Here is a 20,107-nt window from a genome sequence, read left to right as displayed (position 1 = left end):
AGCTGAATATTTTTGGAAGTAGTTTTTAGTTTGTTTTTAGTTTTAGCTATTTTAGGGGGATATCTGTGTGTGCAGGTGACTATTACTGTGCATAATTATTAGGCAACTTAACAAAAAACAAATATATACCCATTTCAATTATTTATTTTTACCAGTGAAACCAATATAACATCTCAACATTCACAAATATACATTTCTGACATTCAAAAACAAAACAAAAACAAATCAGTGACCAATAAAGCCACCTTTCTTTGCAAGGACACTCAAAAGCCTGCCATCCATGGATTCTGTCAGTGTTTTGATCTGTTCACCATCAACATTGCGGTCAGCAGCAACCACAGCCTCCCAGACACTGTTCAGAGAGGTGTACTGTTTTTCCTCCTTGTAAATCTCACATTTGATGATGGACCACAGGTTCTCAATGGGGTTCAGATCAGGTGAACAAGGAGGCCATGTCATTAGTTTTTCTTCTTTTATACCCTTTCTTGCCAGCCACGCTGTGGAGTACTTGGACGCGTGTGATGGAGCATTGTCCTGCATGAAAATCATGTTTTTCTTGAAGGATGCAGACTTCTTCCTGTACCACTGCTTGAAGAAGGTGTCTTCCAGAAACTGGGAGTAGGACTGGGAGTTGAGCTTGACTCCATCCTCAACCCGAAAAGGCCCCACAAGCTCATCTTTGATGATACCAGCCCAAACCAGTACTCCACCTCCACCTTGCTGGCGTCTGAGTCGGACTGGAGCTCTCTGCCCTTTACCAATCCAGCCACGGGCCCATCCATCTGGCCCTTCAAGACTCACTCATTTCATCAGTCCATAAAAGCTTAGAAAAACCAGTCTTGAGATATTTCTTTGCCCAGTCTTGACGTTTCAGCTTGTGTGTCTTGTTCAGTGGTGGTCGTCTTTCAGCCTTTCTTACCTTGGCCATGTCTCTGAGTATTGCACACCTTGTGCTTTTGGGCACTCCAGTGATGTTGCAGCTCTGAAATATGGCCAAACTGGTGGCAAGTGGCATCTTGGCAGCTGCACGCTTGACTTTTCTCAGTTCATGGGCAGTTATTTTGCGCCTTGGTTTTTCCACACGCTTCTTGCGACCCTGTTGACTATTTTGAACGAAACGCTTGATTGTTTGATGATCACGCTTCAGAAGCTTTGCAATTTTAAGAGTGCTGCATCCCTCTGCAAGATATCTCACTATTTTTGACTTTTCTGAGCCTGTCAAGTCCTTCTTTTGACCCATTTTGCCAAAGGAAAGGAAGTTGCCTAATAATTATGCACACCTGAAATAGGGTGTTGATGTCATTAGACCACACCCCTTCTCATTACAGAGATGCACATCACCTAATATGCTTAATTGGTAGTAGGCTTTCGAGCCTATACAGCTTGGAGTAAGACAACATAGTCTTACTCAGTACACTTGCGTTTTTCCGGATCCGGCGTGTAATTCAGGCAAGTGGAGTACACGCCAGATCCGGACAACGCAAGTGTGAAAGAGGCCTAAATCGTGTAAAAATAAATTCAAACTTTGAGCATTTAATATATTTTTTACATCACCATATTCTGACCCCCATAACTTTTTTTTACTCAAGTCATTTTTTTGCGGGACAAGCCATAGTTTTTATTGCTATCATTTTGGATTGTGCGTGACTTTTTCCTCATTTTATTTCATTTTTTTGGGTAAGAAAAACATCGGCCATTTTGACCCTTTTTCCGTTACGCCATTCGCCATATTGGATGTTTTTTTTATTTTATTTTAATAGTATGGGTGTTTCTGGTCACTGTGATACCCAGGATGTTTATATTTATTGTTATTTCATTGTGTTTTTTATTATACGGAAAGGGTGCTGATTTAAACAGATTATTATATTTTTTATATATAATTTGTTAACTTCTTATTTTATAAATCGAAACAAATGGTAAAAGACTGGCACTCAATTACCGCATTTTTCGCCGTATAAGACGCACTCCCCGCCCCCCCCCCCCTCCCCAAAGTGGGGGGAAAATAGTAGTGTGTCTTATACGGCGAATGCTGCTAATTTTGCCTTGTTTTCAATGATACACCCGCCGCAATGCCGCACGGCGGGTGTATCAGCTGTGAGGGAGGAGGGGCTGGGGGCCGGCATCTGCTTTTATAATGACAGCAGGGCCCGTGCAGTGACTATTCTACTACACGGGCCCTGCTCACTGTATAATCGTATCTCTAATAGTTAATGGTTACCGTATGTATATAATCGAATAAGGAGCGCTGCGCCGCTGTGTATTACCGGGACTTACAACTACAAGCGCTCGCCGAGAGGGAGTAAAGGCAGGCCGGGAGGAGGGGCGCTGGCAGTGTGAGTCATACGTCACGCGCCTGTGGTGCCCACTTTATACAATAAAATACAATAAGATAAAATATCACATAAAAATGGTAATAAATCAATTGATATTATAAGATAGAACCGCAGGATAAAACCACACTGGCAACACTGAATCAAAGTGCTATATATCCTTCAATTGTTAAGGTTATGCGTATAAATCATAACAACTAAAAATTTCCAGATTCAACATTTTTTTTTTAAGACAGTTACTTCCTTAATAATCACAATATTCTCTCAGAAGTATTCCCTTATTTAAGGGCATGGAGGACAGTAATGGAGTCCGAAAAACGGGACCTTGGTATTACGGTAAATATAGGTATTAAAGAGGACCTTTCACTCGTATACAAACTAAAAACTAACTATCTGTGGGCAGAGCGGCGCCCAGGGGTCCCCCTGCACTTACTAGTATGCCTGGGCGCCGCTCCGTTTGCCCGGTATAGGCTCCGGTGTCTGCGCTCCCTCTGACTGATTTTTTGTAGGAGGCGTGTCCCTTGCTGCACTGCTGGCCAATCGCAGCGCACAGCTCATAGCCTGGCTATGAGCTGTGCGCTGCAATTGGCCAGTGCTGCAGCAAAGGACACACCTCCTACAAAAAATCAGTGCAATACAACAGACGAAGCTGAGACACCGGAGCCAGCCTATACCGGGCGAACGGAGCGGCGCCCAGGCATACTAGTAAGTGCAGGGGGACCCCTGGGCGCCGCTCTGCCCACAGATAGAGTTAGTTTTTAGTTTGCATATGAGTGAAAGGTCCTCTTTAACTGTATGTGGTGAGTAAGGCGTAGGTTGATCCCTTACCCCTACTATATCGGGTACGCCACTTGGAAATGACTTGTCTCAAGTCTCCACTCACTACCTTGTACCGGCGTCTTCTTCTCCCGTTTGCTACACACCCAGCATAGTTTCTGAGGATGTCTTGCTGGTAGTGGTAGGGACGGGGTGAGGGAAGTGGCGTTCTGAAAGCGTTCGAACATCCTCAGATTCAAAGGCTTGCCCAGGTGCGGGGGACTCAAATAGGAGACTCTTACATTCTCCTGGAACTCAAGGAAGTTGAGGGTTCCCTGGGCCTTTTTAAATAAAACAAAACTATTATAGGTAGCAATTTGAATGGCAGGCCCTGTTTTTTCGCTTCACCAGGTAGGGTTAAAGCGCCTGGTCCGAGATGTCTACACCTCCCATAAATTATAATCTGCCACACAGACCGATTTGTGTTGGTCAGCAGCAGCCCCCCCCCCCCCTTTCCCTAACTGCTACTGTGGTGTCTGCTTGCACAGTGGTGAGCATGTAGACATCCTTCCTGTTCTTCCACTGCAAAATTTTGCAGCTGGTCACTTGCAAGTGCGAGGGATGTTCCTCTCTCAAAACGCTTGGACACCAGCGGTTGTAGGCATACCACTCTATTTTTACGGACAGTCCCACAAGCCCCTGTGTTTGCACCGTGGAGGAATTTAAAAAAGGGTATGCTGGTATAAAAATGATCAGTTTACACGTTGGTACCCTTTGTGTAGCAATGGCGCCAATAGATCCCACACAATTTTTCCAGATGTCCCAATAATTTCGGGGCAGCCTGGGGGGTTAAGTTAGGAGTCTCTGCCTTCATACATCGACAGCCCGCTGGTGTAGCCTGTTGTGCTCTCGCACACCATATAATTTTACCCCATATCAGGCAATCTTGGAGGGAATAAACTGACGGAAGGAAAGGTGGCCTTTAAAACTAAAAATGGACTCATCGACAGATGGGGGTCCACTGTCTTAAACGAATAGACGACGTGGGCTTTTGTACAGCAAATTGAGTGGCGTACAGATTAGTTTGCTGCACAATTAATTCCAGGACTATCGTCGACAAATAAATGAAAAAAAATAGGGGGTAAAATTGGTGAGTTAATGTTCGATAACGTCCGTAGCGGTGCGTCCACTGACCGACAATTATGGATGGACCCTAACAGATGCCCACTGACCGACTAACAGATGGACAGTGACAGATGCCCACTGACCGCCAGTGACAAACGGACACAAGGTCCCTAATGAAAGTAACTGACCATACCTAGTAGATGCCTAATGAAGGACGCCCACTGACCGCCAGTTACATATGGACAGTTTATAAATGAATCTTTTTCACAGTAAATCGCAAGGACAGAAGTGTGTTCTCTCTCTCTCCTTTCATAAATGCACTGAGGGGAGAGAGAAGCGTGGGGGAAATTACTTTATCGGGCAGAGTGGGGCAAATTACTATGTAGGGGAAATTACTGTGTGGGGGACTACTATGTGGGGGCAGTATGGTGGAAATTACTATATGGGGGTGTTGCTATTGGGGAGGCACTGTAGGGAGCCATTCTATTATTTTTGGGGACGTTATACAGGGATTATTGCATGGAGTACAATAGAGGGTGTTATTACTGGGGGCACTTTAGAGGACATTATAGCTGCTGTGGACACTATAGGGACATTTGGGGTAATTTATCAAACTAGTGTAAAGCAGAACTGGCTTAGTTGCCCATAGCAGCCAATCCGATTCCACCTTTCATTTTTGACGGCTCTTTTAGAAATCCAGTTCTACTTTACACCAATTTGATTAATGACTCCAATTATGTCTACTGGGGTCACTATTTTTTCAGCAGTATAGTGCCTTAGACATTGGGGAGCACAACGGGCACAGTATTGGGGGTGGCAGCAGTATGACACTGTGGGGACACCAGGATGGGGAGGTTGATGCAAAAATTTAGAAATCTAACGTGTCTGTGTTACAAACTGTAGAGACAAGATGTGGCTGAAATAATTTGCCATGGTGGTCTGGGTCAAATGGAGGAGAAGAGGAAAGAGAAGGTCTACATGACAGGAGATGTCACTGGATGTAAGATATGTGGTGCTGTATTCTCCTCCGTGTCTTTTTAATTATAATATGTATTTTAAATTTGGCAACCAAATTTTTCAGTTTAGACCCAGTTTAGAACCAATTTGGGGTATTTTTATTTATTTTTTTGTCTGAAGATGTAATATGGCCTAGGAAGAGACCGTGGCGTTCATGAAGCACCGCAGCCTCTTCATACAAAAAAAAGCTAAACTAAAATGGAGGGAGGGGCCCAAGGAGGGTAGACAGCCCTGGGCCTATCAAGCACTTAATCCGCCCCTGTCAGGGACTAATAGTAATGGTCCCTGATAGTTACTGTGCTGAAAGCAGGTCTTTAGCACAGTAACCATTGTGCATGTCTGCGACTTTATTTTATTGGTAGGGGCTCCTGCCCTTTATTAAACTTTTTTTAAACTTGATCAGGGGCCATATTGCCCCGATCGGGGTGCTGGCGGCCTTCTATACACTCTCTCCTCTTCTGAGGAGAGAACTATTCCGGGGGCAGCATATAGTTAACACATGCGCTGGGTTGACACCATCTTTGTTGAGGTACGGGGGAGTGGGGTGAGGATTGGGACCCAGCTTTCAAGCTGAAGGACCCAATCCTTGCACCAGAGACTTTCTCCCGCCTCTCTTAAGAGCTTGGGCTGAAGTGCTGCTGTAAAAAACACGTATGGTTGGTCACTAAGGGGTTAATGTTTTAATGTTATTATGGACTGGTTAAAAGCTCTTTTCTTCACCCCCAGCCCCTGGAACATCTGACCCTTTACATACAGATAATTTCATTTCCTCAATGTTCATGGTGGCTCTACATGAGGCTTGCTGTACCAAGTGGCTGCTGATTAAAGGGGTTGTGCGAGTTATATAAATATATGCCCATGTGACTTATATAAACTATAATAATACTTTCATAATTTACATTATAATTACAAGGCTCCGGTGGTGACGTCTCCCTAGCTTAGGAAGGGGTCCGGATCTGTACACAAAACATCTGTGCCAGCCCCCTTTCTCCCTGTATCTGGCTGCGGCAGGCTCACGTGAGGTAAGAAGCATGTGCGATCCTTACCAGTGCTGACAGCCTTGTGAAACCAGCCTCTCCCTTATCCACTATAGTTCCCAACCACCTCTCTCTGCACCTGGCTGTCTGCTCCTGCTACCAGGCTATCAGTGCAGGCAGCCTGTGTAAACACCAGAGCCCTAACCCACTTCAGACCTCAAAGCCACCTCCCCTCTACCACATACAAGCCAGTCTTGCCCATGTTTGAAGCTAACAAAGATCAAAGGCACAAGCCTTCAAATGTGACAGAGGTTTGTTTTCAGAGTAGCAGAGCTAAATGTGTCACCTGTAGTACATCCAGTTGTTCCAATGTAGGAAAATGATAAGCAGTAGAGCCGTGTTTTGTTAGATGTAGGACAGATGAAGAGGGGGGGGGGGGGGGGGGGGAAGTACTCCATTAGAGGAGAACAACAAAAATAAATAGCGCTGTTGTGAATGGGGAGAGGTGGGGATTTATGCAGAGAACCATTACTGGTCTAAAAGCAGGCAATCATAGCCAAGTGATATGATACAGTACAGTCCAATATGGCGGATCTTTCCTGTACTTTATCACTTGGCTATAATAGCCTGTCTGCATTCACTACATACTGCACTGCGAGGCAGCGTGTGGCGTGCGCGAGGCAGTGCGAGGCAACCAAAAAATCCTGGATATTAACTTTACAGGTAATAGTAATTTAAAATGTATTTTCACAAATGCCAGAAGTCTAGTTAGAAAAATGGGGGAGCTGGAGGCTATGGTACTAGAAGAAAACATAGATGTAGTTGGTGTGGCTGAGACATGGGTGGACTCTTTGCATGACTGGGCTGATAATATTGAGGGTTTTACACTATTTAGGAAAGACTAGGTCAATAGAAAAGGAGGTGGTGTATGCCTGTATGTGAGGAGTGATCTGAAGACAAATGTGAAAGAGGCAATTGTGGGCGAGGATGTGGAAACCTTATGGGTGGAAGTTCAAAGGGATATAAACACCATCTATAGACCCCCTAACATCACAGAAGAGATAGAAACGCAACTGTATAACAAAATAGAGCATGCTACACAGTCTGGTACAGTGGTCATAACGGGAGATTTTAACTTACCAGATATTGACTAGGGTCATGGTTCTGCCTCAACTGCAAAGGGGAGAAAATTCCTCAACTTGCTGCAGGACAACTTTATGGGCCAGTTTGTAGAAGCTCCCACTAGGGGTTATGCTCTGTTGGATCTATCAATTTCTAATGATGCAGAGCTTGTTGGTAATATTATGGTTCGAGAAACACTAGATAATAGTGACCACAATATAATTATACTCCCCCTAGACTATAAAAAGCAAACTGTCAGGCAGAGCAAAGACACAATTTCAACAAGGCTAAATTTCCTGGGTTGAGGGCAGCATTTCAGGGTATAGACTGGGAGCAGCTACTGTCATATAATACTGAGGATAAAATGGGAGAGCTTCAAATCCACATTGAGTTATTGCACTATAAAATTTGTCCCTTTAGATAACAAGTATAAATGGCTAAAATTAAACACCCCATGGCTTACAGCTACTGTAAAAAGGTCAGTAAAAGACAAAAATAGGGCATTTAAAAAATACAAATCTGAGAGGTCAGCTGTAGTGTTTGAAGATTACAAAAGGACTTAATAAAATCTGCAAAAAGGAGAGAAGATTAGAAAAGATACATTTTAAGTAAATAAATGCTAAAAAACCTAGGTCTGACCAGGTAGGCCCCCCTAAATAATGGTAAATGGTAGTCACTGAAAATATGGAAAAGGCAGAGTTCCTAAATACGTTTTTTAGCTCTGTAGATACAAAAAGATAAAGGAGCTGATATCTGTGGCATCGGGGCTGTTAGTACATCCAGTGATATGCTCAATTGGCTAACTGTAGATATGGTCCAAGAGAAGTTAAATAGGGTAAATGTGAATAAGGCTCTAGGTCGAGATGGATTACACAAGAGTGTTAAAGAGCTCACTTCAGTCATTGGTGTTAATTATTACTGTTAATAATTTTGAAAGATTCTCTAGGTACTGGTACAGTGCCAAGTGATTGGCGCAAGGCAAACTTGGTGCCCATAGTCAAAAAAGGATCAAGGTCCTCCACGGGTAATTATAAAACCAGTTTAACTTCTGTTGGGGGAAAAATGTTTGAAGGACTCTTAAGGTACTATATACCGGAGTATGTGACTGTAAATAATATTATGAATGATAACCAGCATGGGTTTATCAAAGACAAAAGTGGTCAGACTAACCCGATTTGTTTTTAAGAGGAGGTGGCGAGTAGTAGCCTGGACAGAGGGGCAGCTGTGGATGTAGTGTTTCTGGATTTTGCAAAGGCTTTTGATACTGTCCCTCATAGATGCTTAAAAGATAAAGTAAGGTCCATAGGCTTGGAAAGTATAGTTTGTAATTTGATTGAAAACTGGCCGAAGGTCTTTTTGTTGTTGTCAATGATTGCTATTCAGAATGGTCCCTGGTTATAAGTAGTGTACCCCAAGGTTCAGTGCTGGGCCCTTAATTTATTTATTAATGATCATATGTACAGCGCTATGGAATGAATGGCGCTTAAATAAATAATAATAATAATAATAATAATAATAATATTGAGGACGGGATTAATAGCACCATATCTATTTTTGCAGATGACACTAAGCTATGTAGAACTTTACAGTCTATGGAAGATGTCCATAAACTACAAGCTGACTTGAACACCGAGTGATTGGGCATCAATTTGGCAAATAAGGTCAATGTGGACAAATGTAATGTTATGCATCTTTGTAGTAATTATATCTGTGCTTCATATGTCCTAGTTCAGTGATAGGCAAACTGCGGCTCTCCAGCTGTTGCAAAACTACAACTCCCACCATCCCCTGCTGTAGGCTGAAAGCTGTTGGCAGTCTTTGCATGCTGGGAGTTGTAGTTCTGCAACAGCTGGATAGCCGCAGTTTGCCTATCACTGCCCTAGGTGATGTAGCACTGGGAAAGTCACTTATAGAGAAGGATTTGGGTGTCCTTGTGGATGGTAGATTAAATTATAGCATACAATGTCAATCAGCTGCTTCTAAAGGCCACCAGGATATCGTCATGCATTAAACGAGGCATGGTCTCGCGGGGCAGGGATGTAATATTACCACTTTACAAAGCGTTGGTGCGGCCTCATCTGGAATATTCAGTTCAGTTCTGGGCACCAGTACATAGAAAGGACACAGTGCAGCTGGAAAAAGTACAGAGGAGCGCGACTAAACTGATAAAGGGAATGGAGGGTCTTCGTTATGAAGAAAGATTAAAAGAATTGAATTTATTTAGTCTTCAGAAGAGACGTCTATGAGGGGGACATGATTAACCTTTAGAAATACATAAATGGGCCATACAAAAAATACAGTGAAAAGTTGTTCCATGCAAAATGCGCTCAAAAGACAAGGGGGCACTGGAGAGGAAAAAGTTAAAGTCTCCGGCAGCGCCAAAGCTTTTTTACTGTAAGAACTGTGAAATAGACTTACTCAGGACATGGTCACAGCAGGAACAGTAAACAGTTTCAAAAAGGGTTTAGACGAATTATTAAAAGTAAAAAACATCAATGCTTATGAAAACTTATAGAAATCTAAGTCTCAATACCTTTTGGGATTCGCATCCCCACCTATCTCTTGGTTGAACTTGATAGACGTATGTTTTTTTTAACCGTATTAACTATGTAACATTTGAGTGTTTTCTGGAAGACAGTTTTTTTTATTATCAGTGGGAGAGGTATTTATTATCAATAGGTTTTTATTGATTTAAGTGATTTATATAATGTAGTAAAATGTCAAATGTCAGAATGATATATCCATGTATCCTGGACATAGGCACATTGTTATGCAAGCGGGTGTGGACCCACTGCACCACTGACTGGGTATACTCTGGAGGGGTATAACTAAGCCACTACCTGGTCTTCACTAGAGACTCTGATGGGGAGGATAGGCTTGGGACGTTAGGGTAGTTGCCCGATTCTACTCCAGAGCATTCCCTGTCCCTGAGTCATTGGCAGCTGATCAGAGGGTCAGAGCACTCTGTTCAAGTACTTACTTGTGTGGCCAGGAGGTTCAGAGTCTGGACAGGCGGCAATGTGGTAGGAAGCGCCTTTAAATACCTGCTGTAATCCAGTAGTGATGGGATGTTCAAATATTTTAAATTAATCTGTTCATTTAAATCAGTTCATTCAAAAGAACAGATTCATGAATCAAATCTTTGATTCTCTTGCTGAGTCGGCAGACCAGCAAGTGAACAGTTTTTTTTTTTTGTTTGTTTTTTTAAATAAACAAGCGTCCAGGGGCTGGGGAAAACTGAGGACTGGAGGGTAGGGGTAATTAATATAATTCAAATGGTTGCACACTGGGTGGGTTGGGAGGGCCAAGCCTTCAATCTAGGATCATGTTACACAAGACCTGCTGCTAGAGTCTCTGCTACCTCACATTGAGCTGCTTCAAACGGATCAGCTCAGTCAGATGAATCGACTCCTCCAGTTCAGTGAAAGGAATCGATTCAAAAGAACTATTCGTTCAAAAACTGAACATCTCTACAATCAGCCATAGCCTGGTGAGACAGAGGGCGTGCAAGTGCTGCTTCATAGGTGAAGAGAGACATACCCATGCAAGCTCAAACACCAGTGCAGGTCTCCAGCAGGAAGGAAACTCTGGCATGGATCGGACACCATATTTAAGTTACCTGCTGCCTGCGCTCGTCAGCACGGCGCACAGGAGGGAACGAAGGAGCACAGCACCCCTGCCCGCGGTTAGGGGAGCAGCGCCAGCACGGACCGCTGGGCTAACACACATCATACAAAAGGCAAGTTATATAAAACTTTGAAAAATATAAAATCTGAACAAAGGAAAAACAGAAGAAAAGGAAACAATGTCTTGCGGGGGTATGGTTAGTAAAGGCATCCAAATCTGAGAACAATGGCTCTGTTTGAGCAAGCCCAGGCGTCCCGCATCTTCGCAAATTTGGAGGTAGAGTGGCTGGCAAAAGCCAAGGTCCGTACGTATATGGATGCGACATTAATTCTCATGATACAAGTCAGAGAAGGCATTGTCACACACTTCCAATGTTGTCACTCTGACTATGGGGAATTTTATCTAAATCGATGAACAACCGAGCTAGTGAAGGGGGGGGGGGTTAATTGGTTGCCCAGTAAGTCTGAAGCTACATTGAAAACCTCTTTCCATATTGTCTGGAGTGATGGGCATGACCAAAAAATATGGAGAATTGTGCCCCTCTGACCACATCCCCTCCAGCAAAGATGTGAGACACCCAGGAAAATATGACAGCTTATCCGGCATGTAATACCATCTCAGAGTGGTCTTCATTAATGATTCATAGTGAAGTACACATTTCACGTGTTTACAGACAAAGCTCTGAGCCATTCATTGATCAAGTGAGAACGTGATACCCAGTTCCCTTTCCCACGACTGATGGGGGTTAGATTTAGTAAAGGATTCCTTGTCATTCAGCACAACATGTAATGAGCATAGACAGGGACTTAAAGGATGGGAGTGACCATAGTTTGAATATCTGAAATCTGGATTGGGTTGCTGGTGTGGAAGAGGTGCCCGATACGCAAGTACTTGAAAAAAATCTGCATTCAGCATCTCAAAGTATGGTGTACGCGTTCAAAACAATACAAATTCCTTGCCTCAGTTTGGATAGCGTGTCTACTCCACAGTTCTTACAGGACTCAATAGCAAGGTCAGGGATCAAATATTCCAATACTGTCAGGGGGGGTTCCGCTTAAAATAGAGAAGGTCGAGTTGGGGTAGAGTTTATGGAATTGAATCCAATTCGCTTAGGCTGTAGGGCTGTAGAAAGTAGGTAGGGTAGCTGCGGATGTACAAAAGAGGGGCTCAGGGATAAGAGAAGAGGATATTTAAGGCTGCGAAAGGGGGTCAGGGTAAATTCTATGTGCACCCAATGTTTAGAATAATCCTCAAACCATCAGTCTCTCAACTGAGCAATTTGTGAAGCTAGGAAATATTTATATATATTGGGAAGACCGAGTCCGCCAAATGGTTTTGCTTTCTGTAAGGTCTCATGCACACGGCCGTGCAGTTTTTTTGCGGTCCGCAAACCGCGGATCCGCAAAAACCGGAAGCCGCCCGTGATGCCTTACATAATTTGCGTTATTGCGCCGGCGATGTAAATGCCTATTCTTGTCCGAAAAGCGCGGACAAGAATAGGACAAGTTATATATTTTTTTTTTTTTTATGAGGCCGCGGAACGGAGCCACGGATGTGGACAGCACACAGAGTGCTTTCCGCATCTTTTGCGGCCCCATTGAAGTGAATGGGTCCAGCGGCTCGGATGCGGACCCAAACAACGGCCGTGTGCATGAGGCTTAATAGTGTGGACGATATCGGGGGGGGGGGGGGGGGGGTGTCTTTCCCTTTTTCCAAATTATAGCAGTGAGGTGCTTGGTACAAGTGTTAAGTACGGATTTCGGTGGAATGATAGGAAATATTTGAACGGAAGAGTGAATATTTAGAAGGCCGCAGTGCGGCCTACCCAATATATCTCGTGTTGGGCTAGGTTTAGGAGTTATTTCAACAGGCTGGGAAGGAAGGGTAAGTGATTAGACCAAAAAAGGCAGTTATATAAACATGCTTCTCTCCTCTCTTCACACAGGTATGTCTGCTGTGCATTTGGACAATACTGCTCCACCCAGCTTTCCACAAGTCTAATAGTGCAGCTTCTATCTCTATCTTCCCTGGTACAGAACTTTGGCTAATCATCAATGTATACCATTTTGTTTAAGTGTGATATCTTTGTGATCAGTCCTAGAGATGCTCTTCGAATTGACTTGTGATTTATTTGACTGTTGTAATGATTTTATGGCCCATCCAGATTCTTAGCTTTGTTTGTTTACCTACATATAGCATCTCTTCGCATGTGCCTCACTTCAGTGATTGATTAATTAGCTAAATTACCCTTAGTTCTCTAATCACACTTCCTATAAATATAGACAGTCTTAGGGGAAGCATTCACAGGGGTTAGCATGAGACAAAAGCACCATCTATGCCAAAGTGCCATTTTGCCTAAGCACTTGACAGTTAATCATGGCAGTTAGACAAGGCATGAGATGGAGATGCTGTGTGTACTACTCAAACATAGTTAAAACACAGCACAGGTATTCTACGATATTATTTCACTCAGGCTCTGGTTGCTCTTCTCATCACTATGGCTGTCTACTTTCAAATTCAGCCACACTGTCCACCCTCTGTCTCTTACCTCGCCCTTGTTAAGTTTATTACCCTCATACCAGTACACTGACCCATCTTTCTCCACGGTGCAGCATAAAAAACACCAATATAAATCTTCCACCCACTTGCTGTCTCTTTCTGTTCTCCTGCTACTAGCTGCAGTGGATATTTCACCAAATCCTGGCCCTCCCTCTGTTGCTAACTTCTCCTCTGCCACACACAGAAACCCCAAAAATCTGATTAATGTTTACTGCACATCCTCTCCAGTCTCTTAACTGGGTGGTTCGGAACAAATTAACCACAATCCACGATTTTTTTTTTCACGCTCTCTGAACTTGCTAGCCCTTACAGAAACCTGGCTTCAAACCTCTGACACTGCTTCCCCTGCTGCCCTATCCTATGGTGGACTTCACTTCTCCCATACCCCCAGACCTGATGACCGGCACGGTGGAGGAGTAGGCATACTACTTTCTCCACAGTGCACATTTTAGGTCATTCCACCTGTACCCTCTCTCACATTCCCTTCCCTTTTGAGGGTCACACCAGACACTTCCATCCATTCAGCATGAGAGTTGCAGTTGTCTATTGTCCCACAGGCTCCCCCCACTAATTTCTGGATCACTTTGCAGCTTGGCTTCCTCACTTCCTCTTTTCTGAATCACCAACTCTTATTATGGGCGATTTTAATATCCCCATTGATGATCCCATCTCCTCATCAGCTGCTCACTTTCTCTTTAACCGCCTCTCTTGGCCTATCACAACTTACTTCCTCTGCCATGCACGAACAGGGCAATATACTTTATCTAGTCTTCGGTCACTGATCAGTCTCAAACTTTAGTAACTTATCCTTCCCACTTTCTGACCACAATCTTCTTTCATTTACCATAAAGACCTCTCACTTTTCTCCTGACAATCCTACTTTTCACACTTACAGAAACCTACACACGATAAAATGCCATCAACTTATAAACACCCTACAACTAGCTCTTACCCCAATCACTTCCCTCCCCTCCCCTGTCCAATCTTGGCTGCCAATCATTACAACCAGACCCTCAAAACCACCCTAGATGAAGTTGCTCTAATATCAAATCACACACTTGAAACACGTTTTCTCCAGCGCTGCTCCAGATGTGCAGAACTCTTATGGAGAAAATCGCGAATATCAACAGACTTCCTCTAATATAAATTTATGCTCAAAACATATAATTCCGCTCTCAACATTGCCAAACAAAAGTACTTCACCTCTCTCATCTCCTCACTCTCAAATAACCCAAAACAACTTTTTGACACTTCACTCCCTTCTCAGCTCTAAAGTTCCAGAACCTGTCACAGACCTCTGCACTGATGGCATGGCCACTTACTTCAGAGACCAGATTGGCAGTATCCGGCAAGAAATAATTTTAATTCTCCTCCCTCCAATCCCTCCACATGCTCCCTCTCCCTTTCTGACCCTACAACAGAGGAAGAAGTTTCCAGGCTTCTCTCTTCTTCTCGACTCACGACCTGTAGCAGTGATCCTATTCCATCACACCTCCTCCAGTTCCTCTCCCCAGCTGTCATCACTCACCTAACAACAATTTTAACCTCTCTCTCTTCTGGTATCTTTCCCTCCTCTTTCAAACACTATTATAACCCCACTACTAAAGAAACCATCTCTTGACCCAACCTGTTTCTAACCTCCCCTTCATCTCTTAATTCCTTGAACGTCTCGTCTACTCTCGCTTAATAAGCGATCTCTCTGCAAACTCTCTTCTTGACCCATTACAATCTGCCTTCTTCACTCTACAGAAACTGCCCTTATTAAAGTGTCTAAGGATCTCCTAACAGCAAAAAGAAATGGTGACTATTCTCTACGGATTCTGTTGAATCTCTCCGCAGCGATAGATACCGTACACCATAAACTCCTCCCCACCATGCTCCACGCAATTGGCCGTAAAGGGTTTCTACCACCAGAAATAATGTTATGTAGCTGACTGACATTAGCGATGCGCTTATGTCAGCACTACATAACAGTATGTTTTTCACATTTCTCCCTGCAGCCGTTCTGATAAAATAAGCACTTTTATAATATGCTAATGAGCCTCTAGGTGCCATGTGGGCATAAAATCAGCACCTAGAGACTCAGTCTAGTCACCTTTTATCCCGCCCAGGTCCCCTGTTCTGCCTGCCCCGTTACTCTTGATTGATGTCACGGTCTGCAGCATCGCTCACGAAATTCTGCGCCGTTCACTTCTGTATTCGATGGAGGCGCAGTGAGTGAAGGCCGCTCTCCTGATGCCAGCTTCCTCACTGTGACGTAGTCGACACAGGCGCAGTGAGGAATCCGGCACCAAGAGCGCGGCCTTCACTCACTGTGCTGAATACATTAGTGAACAGCGCAGGATTTCGTAAAAAACATACTGTTATGTAGTGCTGACATTAGCTCATCGCTAATGTCAGTCAGCTACATAACAGTATTTCTGGTGGTAGAAACCTTTTAAGGACACTGCTCTCTCTTCGTTCTCTTCCTACATCTCTGGCCGCTACTTTAGTGCATCATTCGCTGGCTCTTCTTCTTCTCCTCTTCCTCTTGATGTTAGAGTTCCTCAGGGCTCAGTACTAGGTCCTCTACTCTTCTTCTATACTGCCCCCATTGGACAGACTCAGTAGATTTGGCTTTTGATACCATCTCCATGCAATGCGTGAGGTTAACGCATTGCACCCACACTGAATCCAAACCCATTTATTTCTATGGAATGCGCACATGAGCAGTGATTTTCACCCATCACTTGTGCGTTGTGTGAAAATCGCAGCATGCTCTATATTGTGCGTTTTTCACACAACGCAGGCCCCATAGAAGTGAATGGGGCAGTGTGAACATCACAAGCATCCACAGTGCGGATGCCGGGCGATTTTCACGCATGGTTGCTAGGAGACTATTGGGATGGGGGCCCGATCTTTATCATCTTCCTTTATAACATGGTTAAAAGGGAAAATAATAGCATTCTTAATACAGAATGCTTAGTAAAATAGTGATTGAGGGGTTAAAAAATAAAAAAATTAAATTAAACTTACTTTAATCCACTCGCGCAGCCCGGCTTCTCTTCTCTTCTCTTTGAGGAAAAGGACCTTTGGTGACGTCACTGCAATCCTCACATGGTCCATCACATGTACCAACACCATGGTGATGGACCATGTGATGAGCACAGTGATGTCACCAAAGGTCCTTTTCCTCAAAGAAGAAGAAGAGAAGCCGGGCTGCACGAACAAGTGCATTAAGGAGAGTAATTTTTTTCTTTTTTTCTAACCCCTCCATCACTATTTTACTAAGCATTCTGTATTAAGAATGCCATTATTTTCTCTTATAACCATGTTATAAGGGAAAATAATAAAATCTACACAACACCTAACCCAAACCCGAACTTCTGTGAAGAAGTCCGGGTTCGGGTCTGGGTACCAAACATGACAATTTTTCTCACGCGCATGCAAAACGCATTAAAATGCTTTGCACTTGCGGGGAAAAATCGTGCATTTTCCCACTTCTTATGCGGTCCACACACCGCCCATGTGAAAGAGGCCTTACAGTTGAATTTATCAACCCCATTTTGAACTTTTCGTATCTGATAAATTTATTATCAGTCGAAAGGTTTAGGTTTTTCACCAGCAAAGCTGTGGAATAAAATCCATGTCCCCACTGATCCATGGAAACTGAAATGAGCACCTTCATTGATAATACATCCAGTCTCTCCTCTTCCACTTTCTTTTACAGAACTGAGGCAACCTTGGAGTGGAGGAAGACCTAAACATTAATCTGTATGCAGTCTGTAAGGTTTCAGAATCCTACAGCTTGTTGTTATACCTTTCTATACAGAAAGAAATTTGAGCCTTCCTCCCACCGGGTCCCTGGCATCATTGCTTGGAAGCTTCAGAGGTTCTTGAATTTAACAAGACCCTTCTTGATGATCTTTTCCCTTTTCAGATTTTTTGGTGTGGAAAAACGTTTTTGCTGGTCCATTCCAACATCACATGCCAGAGCTAAACATATCAGTTAGCAACAGGGACAAAGGGAATGTGTGATCACAATATGACCAATTATTTAAATCACATTTGTATATTTAACATTTTTGATGATGTTATTTTTAACTTTCAAAGTCAATATCTATATTTAAACAAAAGCCATAAAATCCTATCGTTTTCAAACTGGTCACTAAGCCTAATAATAGGTGCCACCAATTGGTCTGTACGGATCACTTTACTGCAGTTATCTGATTATCTATACACAGAGGTGATATCATTATAGGCAAGATTAGAAGGCCAAGACAGGATCCACCATTCCCAATATGTGATTGTCAAGCTTGTTCTTTCCTTGTACCGTGACCTCTGAACAGGTCAATGAGCATGCCTAGATAACTGTCCCATAGAAGTCAATGAGGTCTGTGGACCATGGAGCTGCCGTAAAACAATTTTCTTAATGGTTTGCAAGTGCTGTTAAGAACAGCTTAGGCAAGATGGCAGCCCCATAATAATGTTCAGAAAATAAAATTTAATAAATCTGCAATTCGAAAATAAAAAAAAAAAGATTAGAAAAAAGGATGTGTGTCACTATCCGGTTTAACCTGGCAGAAAATATTTTTTGTGACACATTTCCTTTAAGGCAGGTTTACACAGGCCAAGCTAAAGTCTTTTGGTCGGTAAAGATTATCTCCTCTACAGTATCTGGGCAGGAGATTACTGTTCAAAACACAATCTGCTACACAGAAATGATCATTTACATGCCTGCACGAATTACAGGATCACCCGACGAACAAAGGTTTTTCCTTTGTTCATCAGGTGATAGTCGACACATTTGGAGAGGCAGATAATCTGCATGAATATCAGGACGTTTAAGACCGGATGGACTCCACGAGTGTCCACTCACCACATGTATGACCACTGCCTGTTGCCACAGCCAATTGAAAAAGGAGGAACTGGCTGCCACATCTAGGTAAAGATAATGGCCGGTGCATGGTAGGCATATGACTAACTTTATTCTGCTGGTCACTATCATTAGAGACAAAAATAAAATAAAATCTAAAATTGTTATCTAAGTTCTGATACTTTAAAACTAGTAAAACCTTTTAAATAAATAATGTTTCTGTGAAACCATTTTGTTTCACCAAATTTTATTTTATTTTTCTGGTGATGGTCTTGTGTGAGGGGTACATGTGACTTTTTGATCACTTGATTTTATGATTACTGGAAAGCAAAGCGACCAAAAAGGGCTTTTTTTTTCGAACGGCGGTTCACCTGATTGGGAAAAATCACATGCCATCTTTATAGGCCCCATCATTACAGATTGCTATTTTTTCTTTCCTTTTTTTTACAATAGTAAATTACTTGAGAGATTTTTTTATTTTTTTTAAACACTTGAAAGGTTTTATTTTTATACATCACATTTTTTACTTTTTATTTTAGTTTCAGTGCTGTATCAGTTTTACATTGACACTACAGCTGGCAGACACAGGAGCCTTTGTAAGGCATTGACTGCGACAAGAGGTTAATTTGCTGGCATCAGAGTATTAATGGATGATCGTGGCTACTACAGGGGCTTGGCTGTGACAGTCAGGCACCTATATTGATTGATTGATTATGGCCTATAGCCACCTGATCAGTGCACTATACATGTATAACGGAATGCAGGAACTCCCATCCCGCTGCGCCATAAAGGTACAGCGCTTGTCGGAAAGGGGTTAAAAGATTTGTTGCATTTCTTCTACTACATAAATACAAAAGTGTGCATAATCAGTACCTGGTTCATTCCAGGCATTTCGGGGTCTCTGCCAAATGTAGAGTATGATGCTCGCTCCTCTTTTGCTGAAATACATAAACCAGTAAACACAAGATTATGCATTCTCAAAGTCTGACAACATACTCATTTATTGTACCAAGGCTAGAGTTTATTAATATTGTATGAAAACAACTTGTGTCTACATAAGCATGTCTGTTCTGCAAATTATAGAAAATGTTCTATTGTGGTTGCAAAATGTAGTCTATGGGCCCTTTGAAGTCAAAAGGACCAGCCAAACAAATGCGGAAGGCACACTGACTGTACCCGTATTTTGTGGATCCATGGTTTGCGTGCCGCAAAAAATATACGGTGATGTGCATGTGGCCTAAGTTCAGAAGTAAGCCAGCTTCACGCAATGCAAGCTGAATTCAAGTTTCAAGTCAAGTTCCTGCCATTTCTGTTTAGGGTACTGCAGTTAAAATTGTCGCTTCTAGATTGCATACAGATTTTTGTACACATTCTATGAAGGTTAAAGCCACAACAAAAGTCCCATTTATTAAGGGGTTGTCCCATCATTAAAAAGGTTGTCCAAACCAAAATAATTTTAACTAGAGCTGTAAGTGTCTAAATGTAAAGAGAAAAACCACTCACCTACTCAACATAGTTTCATTTCAGCAACAAGGCTACCATTTGTTTCCCTTTCTGCCCCCTGTTGACTGGAAGTGTGATGTCCTATCAGTGGTCACATGCATCGATGCAGCCATTTACTGGCCTCATTTGTGTCATGACCCGAAGTGGCATGTGACCGCTGAGGCTCTGACTGAATTATTGAGTAGGCGAGTGACTTTTTCTGTTCATTTACGAACTCTCCTGGGTTAAAATTTGGT

At 42.9% G+C, this 20,107-nt stretch overlaps 1 protein-coding gene across 11 annotated transcripts in view; it reads right to left on the bottom strand.

Moving 5' to 3' along the window:
- TCF3 (transcription factor 3) overlaps nt 1–20,107 on the bottom strand; it is a 396,630-nt gene that overhangs the window by 186,440 nt on the left and 190,083 nt on the right. For all 11 annotated transcript variants that reach the window (XR_006391250.1, XM_044306353.1, XM_044306377.1 and 8 more), the window contains one exon: nt 19,242–19,306. Coding sequence is in view for 10 of the 11 variants with exons in the window: in XM_044306353.1 (XP_044162288.1) it covers nt 19,242–19,306 (65 nt within the window). In the remaining variant the exon portion in view is untranslated. The remainder of the gene's footprint in view (nt 1–19,241; nt 19,307–20,107) is intronic.

This window comes from Bufo gargarizans, chromosome 1, assembly GCF_014858855.1.
Source record: "Bufo gargarizans isolate SCDJY-AF-19 chromosome 1, ASM1485885v1, whole genome shotgun sequence".
Classification (NCBI taxonomy): domain Eukaryota; kingdom Metazoa; phylum Chordata; class Amphibia; order Anura; family Bufonidae; genus Bufo; species Bufo gargarizans.
Note: the sequence above shows the minus strand (reverse complement) of the source record. Positions and strands in the feature narration are given on the sequence as shown.